Source organism: Nicotiana tomentosiformis, chromosome 12 (genome assembly GCF_000390325.3).
Source record: "Nicotiana tomentosiformis chromosome 12, ASM39032v3, whole genome shotgun sequence".
NCBI lineage: Eukaryota > Viridiplantae > Streptophyta > Magnoliopsida > Solanales > Solanaceae > Nicotiana > Nicotiana tomentosiformis.
In genome coordinates, this window is record NC_090823.1 from 129349310 (window position 1) to 129355584 (window position 6275).

A 6275-nucleotide genomic window follows, 5' to 3' on the forward strand; every position below is an offset into this window, starting at 1 on the left:
TAATGATTTATTAATGACTAATAGGTAAAATGAGGCCTACGATGAATTTAGAAGTCTTATACCGTGGGTTCTAAGATGAAATGCATCGAGCGACCCTCCCCCCCTCCATAATTGCATCAAGAGTCTTACACCTGACTCTTGAGATGTGAATTATCTCAGGCACATTAGTATGACGTACTCCTTCTACTCGAATCAGGTTTGAAACTAGACCTTGATTCGGGGTGAGATCCGAGTTCTAAAAAGTGTTCAAATGCATTTATATTATTTTTTACTCAGTTATGCATGTATATATAGTTCGAACCAGAAGTAGTAAGTTCTGTAAAACTTATGATTTCCATGTTAGGTCCCCGATTAGTGGAGGACATTGTGTCTTATTGAATTGTCCCACATCAGTGGGATTTGAGGTCCTTGATCTCTCTTTATATAGTCTTTGTCAATCCTCACCTCATAAGCTAATTTTTGGAGTTTAATTAAGCCCAAGAACCATTTATCATGTCTTATCATGGTATTATACTTTAGTCCTTATTTTAAAGGAAGACGAATTGCCTTTTCTAAATTAATGTGTTTGGCTCCTCTAATTAATTCTCAAATCATATGCCTTAGCTTTGCAGGGAACTATCCCTCCGTCTTAAATTATTTCTCACATTTCTCTTTTGCACAACCTTTAAGAAACATTAATTAGAAAAGGTTTTTGACTATTTTAAGATATAAACTATTTTTATTGAATATTTATTCTATTTATGTATTATCTCGATCTTCAAGAACAATTACAAGTAAGGGTAAAATGAGAAAAAAAATAATTAGTTTGTCTTGAAATTCTAAAATGATAAATAATTTGAAACAACTATTTTTGGAAATCATGACAGATAATTTGAGACGGAGAAAGTATAAGCAAGAAGTAATTTCTGAATTCGAGAATATTTCTTGACATGTTACGTACTCCTATTCATTTTTTCTCCAAAATAGATGATTGATTTGGTAAATTAAGAAGAAAGATGTTTTAGAATATTATAATTGAGAGTTCTTTCAATATCCTCAAAACAAAATCTGAGATGTCCATTTGAATATTCTATGAATTTTCGACATTATCCTCGATTGATCCCAAGAATACTTATCTCTAGTAGAATTATGTATAGGAAATTGAAGAAGGAATATCATAAAAAAGGAGATGAGTATGATCATAGGCAAAATTAGTATTTAGAGTTTATGAGTTTTGAACTTGTCATCAAGTTTATAATACTTTTTAGTTACTGAATTGTCAATTAAATATTTAAATATATAATAAATTTATTAATATAAATATAAAATTAAAATAAAAGTTATTAAGTTCGTCTTAACCCGTAAGTAATATTCTACCTACGCGCCTGAATATCAAGTGTCGTTCATCCAGACGCCTTACTTCTGTACAATGTTACAAGTGTTAAGGAAAGAGCTTGCATGAATTGCATGGCCAGCTTGAAAGACTTGAATTGCGTGATAATTTTAAACTTAATAAATACATGTCGATAGGAATTTGTTTTTTACTGGGTTGACATTTATAAAACATTAGTTATCTTTCCCTTTCGTTCACCTAACTCTGACTATAGTCTATGCACCGAGCTAGCTATATTGAATGAATATTGTTACCACACTATTTTTATTAAGGAGAAGCAAAATATAAAAAGGTAAATATATAAAAAAAACTTTAAAAACTTAATATATGGTATCTATATACATAATTAAATATTTTATTTAATTATATAGTGTAATTTTGCAATAAAAAGTGGTAATTACCTTGACTCATATTAATTATTTGTATTTAAGTTTAATACGTCTCCTAAAATAAAGTATTTAATAACCTTAATTATAGGAGTATTTGTCTAAACTATCATTTTATCTATCTTTAAATGTCTCTACAGTTAACAGTACTTCACTAATTACAATTGTAATTAAGGGTAAATTTGGATATTACATAGCAATAAATGATTTGTTGTTTTACTATATACAGTCAAATCTTTCTATAATAATCTTATTTATTTCGATATTTTTTGGCAGCTATAGTGAAATGCTGTTACAGAAGACACATATTATAACATAACACAAAAATTAGTTCCGAGAAAAATTTGGCTCTTATAGTGAATGACTGTTATATAAGGATACTGTTATAAAGAGGTCTTACGATACATGTCAAATATATTTGAAATAAATTCAATTTATCAAAACGATTAATGTACCGGAGAAGCACTAGCACTATATAATTCCTTTCCTTAATTACTCAATTGTCCCTCAAGTATATCTTTAAATAGACCTCTTTGTCACCATTTCTTCCATACCACAATTCACCAGCATTAGTCTAATTTTTGTGTGTGTGTGTGTTTTAGAGAGAGAAATAAAGAGAGAGAGAACAATATGGCAAGTCGGTACGTAATGTTCATGTTTGCATTAGTACTAGTGCATGCAACAGCAAGAAACATTCCTCAAGTTACAAAACCTAATAACGAGGTTCAAACTCATGACAAAAATCCAAACACTGAGATTCTAAGTACTGCTCCAACACCAAGCACTGGAGAAGGCCTTAATGATAAGAAAAACTTCATCACATTTGGTGGCATAGGCAGCTGCTCGGGAATTGGTGGTTATGGTGGGATTTTGCCAACTCTTGGCGGAGCCGATGGCGGTCTTGGCGGAGCCGGTGGTGGTTTTGGCGGTGCCGGGGTTAAAGGACTTGGTGGCGTTGGCGCCGCCGGAGGCGTTGGTGGCGTTGGTGGTGTTGGTGGTCTAGGTGTTGGTGGTGGAGTTGGTGGTTATAAGGGTGTTGGAGTTATCATTCCTTAGAAGTTTTACTAGTGTTAGTTAATGTCCCTCCACTATTATATGTCCAAGTTCTTGTGTTTTCATTTTGAAGTTTTTTTAAGTGTGAGTACTATTATTCCTAGACTATTAATGTGTTAGTTATTGTTCCTAAGCCATTGTAATAAGGACATAGTGATAGTTTGTTTAGGTTGTTTTACGTTATGTTCATTTCCCATGTAATTGGGATTGTTGGTTTAACTTGTTTCTAATGTTTGAACTTCGTTTCCAAGAATTTTTCCTTTCTAGTTTAACTCTTTAGTCTTTAAACTTATGAAGGCTTTTATTAGCATGTTAAGTATATGGTCATGTTTTCTGCCTTTTCCTTCTTTTTTCATATTATATTTGGAAGGAAATTGAGATGAAACAAATTAAATGATAAGAATCTTACCTCAAGTATGAAACTAAGCACATGTAAGAAAATATGTATACAATAAGGTTACAACTTATGATCAGACAATTACAAATAAATCTCTATGCTAAGTATTAATAGACATGGTAAAAATGGTAACTTCTGCTGCTATAATATGTTAAGCAACACTAGCAATACAAGAGTTGAGTAACAAGAAAATTATCTATTTTTCTTTTTGTTAGTGCTCAAGCACATGCAAGATGCGCTATTTATAAAGTTCATATGATTGTTGGATAATTTCAAGTGGCTTTGACGATCTCAGTAGTAGTCCAGGAATAATCATACTATCATAATTATACAAATTTATTAATTATGTTGGACCAGCTTACAATTTAATTATCTTTTCCGATCTTGAAAATGTTGGATGCCATTGGAGTATCCCCAATTTACAGAGTTGATTTTTTAACAAGATTGTCAATAATATATTCTTATATCAGAATAATATCTAAAGAATAATGATATATATAAATACTGTTACAAAAATAAAAACAAAATAATAATATAGTCATGTCATTAATGATATAACATAAATATTGTATACCATTTTATAAATATCATTTTTTATGAACAAGTATTTCTAATAGGAAAAGAATGGATATTTACATATTTCCCTTTCCATATCCAATATGGGACTATTAAGTCTCCTTATTATTTTCACTCATGTACACATCCTGTTTAACACATACTCTTCTATCTGAGGGGCTTTTTTTTTTTTTTTTTGTTTTTGTTTTTTTTGGTTCTTTACACAAATTTACAACTTTATACCATATATAGACAAATTGTATTTACAACTCCTCATCACCTTCTTCACCACCTTAGCTTTGCTGGGAAATATTTTCCAATGAGAGACATGTAGTAAGGCTTGACTTCTTCCACATTAACCCTAACTTTGCTTTTGCTGTACAAATCATATTTGTTAAAAATATGAAGCCACTTCAAATTCTCCTTATCTTCTTCATTCATTAAATGTTTGTAAGTTCCAGATTTATGCAATGGATAAAATGAATGATATCTTAGGATAAAAAGACCAGCTGATGGTAATGTTGTACCATTCTCTTTTGCAACCATGTACATATAATCGTCATGACCCCATGACATCATAACATTATCTAGTCCACAACCCTCAAAATAAACTCCATTTTTAGTGTTGTAAATTGGGTTATTAAAATCTTGATTTTCTTTGAAGTATTTGTAATGAATAATTGATTCATCAAATGCACATCCAACAGGGAATGCGTCACCTACAACTGCCCATTGAGGAAGTCCTCCAAACTTAGGTAAAACAAGAATTTTACCTAAGTCATGAATTAGGGCAGTTAAATGAATCCAATCTTCATTAGGATAATCTTTTCTAATAGCTTCGGCACTTTGTAACAAGTGCTGAATTTGGGGTTCGTCTAAATCAGGATCACTGTCATCGACAACATCGTTGAGTAATTCGCAACATTCCCATATGCTCACAGCTCATTTGTGCCTTGTCTAAATTTGCATAGTCTTGTCTCATTTTCTTGACAAAGTCATAGGTTTGATGTATGTGTTGTGTTTTGTAGAAATTTTCTACCCCTTGTTGCCTTGCACTTTCTGCATTATTGTAGTCCCTAAAGTTATGGCCAAATGCATTGGTTTGGGGTACCATAAATTGATCACCCTCTAATGCCAATTCTTTTCCATTGCCATGGATTTTCTTTTCCTCTACTTGGATATTCATTTTGTGAATAAAATGTAGAGGCAAACAGAACCACAATCTCAAATTTTAGAAAGTAAAGTAAAACAAAGCAAAAGAGGGACAATCAAGAAGCAAAGAAGGTAGGATAGCTTAGTTTTTTTCCCTTTTTTATCTCAAGAAAGAATGGAAGTTATGTGATGTGATATTTAAGTAAAAAAAGGTTCAGTATTTATAAGTGCTAGAAAGTCCTTCCTAAGTTATTCCTTCCTGAAAAATCTTGAACTAGATAATCTTTTCACCTCCCAAATTTTTCTTAAGTCCAGTATCCACTTAACAAGTGTTTGGATAATTTACGTTAGAGGATAAAGATCAATTAGCTACCTATATGGCTATATCCTATGCAAATAATCTGATCCAATATTGATATTTGCTAATCGCAAATATTTTCAGTGAATATAGATTTAAAATCACTAATAGCCAAGCATTATTTTGGTGAAACAGATTAATATGTTCAGACTTCAGTACCTTCGGAAACTCTTGTAACATGACCAAAGAAAAGAAATAGCTTTCCCATAAGGAAACTCAACGTTTTGGGCTCGATATCTATAGTGTATAATCTAAACTAAATAGAATTTCACATTAAATATATATATATATATATATATATATATATATACCCGATTTCGGTGGCAGGGGAGTTGCCTCGAGGGTAACCTCATAATAGATCGGTATATATATATATATATATATATATATATATATATATATATATATATATATATATACACCCCCGATTTCGGTGGCAGGGGAGTTGCCTCGAGGGTAACCTCATAATAGATCGGGCTCTAGCTCAAAGATAGAACATCAAGCCTGGAGATCGAAGTGCTCACTGAGATCGAGGCCAACAACAATCGAGATCAAGCATGACTGGCTTCGAGTAAGGCATAATAACAGAATGGCGAGATGTCAATAATCGGTCGAAGATCACGGCGAAAATCCCAAAACAGATCAAATCAAAGCGGTTATTAGTGCCAATCATGGGATCTATTTCCGTTATTAGATTTGTACCTTATTTAGGATTCCTCTATTATATAAAGAAGGATCCCATTCACTTGTAAAAAAATAATGATTATTCACTGATAAGAATATACATATACGCTGCTTTCTTTATTTTACTTACTGTTCATCGCTGTTTGTTCCATCCTCCATTGTTCTTATTAACTAATCTTGAGACTATCTCGAATCGACGTCGAGGTATTGTTCGGGGACCGGTTTGATTTATTTTATTGTCCAATTTATCTATTTAATTCGTTATTTATCAATTGGTGCTGGTTCAAATCATATATCCTTAAAACCACAATATATGTT

The 6275-nt window shown here is 31.8% G+C and overlaps 1 protein-coding gene and 1 pseudogene across 1 annotated transcript; one reads left to right on the plus strand and one right to left on the minus strand.

The window, feature by feature from the left end:
• The first annotated feature begins 2297 nt into the window (after positions 1–2297).
• Positions 2298–3064, plus strand: LOC104108048 (uncharacterized). The gene has a single exon (XM_009617003.4). The coding sequence runs from the start codon at positions 2389–2391 to the stop codon at positions 2812–2814; it is 426 nt and encodes a 141-aa protein (XP_009615298.1). The 5' UTR covers positions 2298–2388; the 3' UTR covers positions 2815–3064.
• A 699-nt stretch (positions 3065–3763) lies between these two features.
• LOC104108047 (inositol oxygenase 2-like) lies at positions 3764–5095 on the minus strand (annotated as a pseudogene).
• Between the last annotated feature and the right edge of the window lie 1180 nt (positions 5096–6275).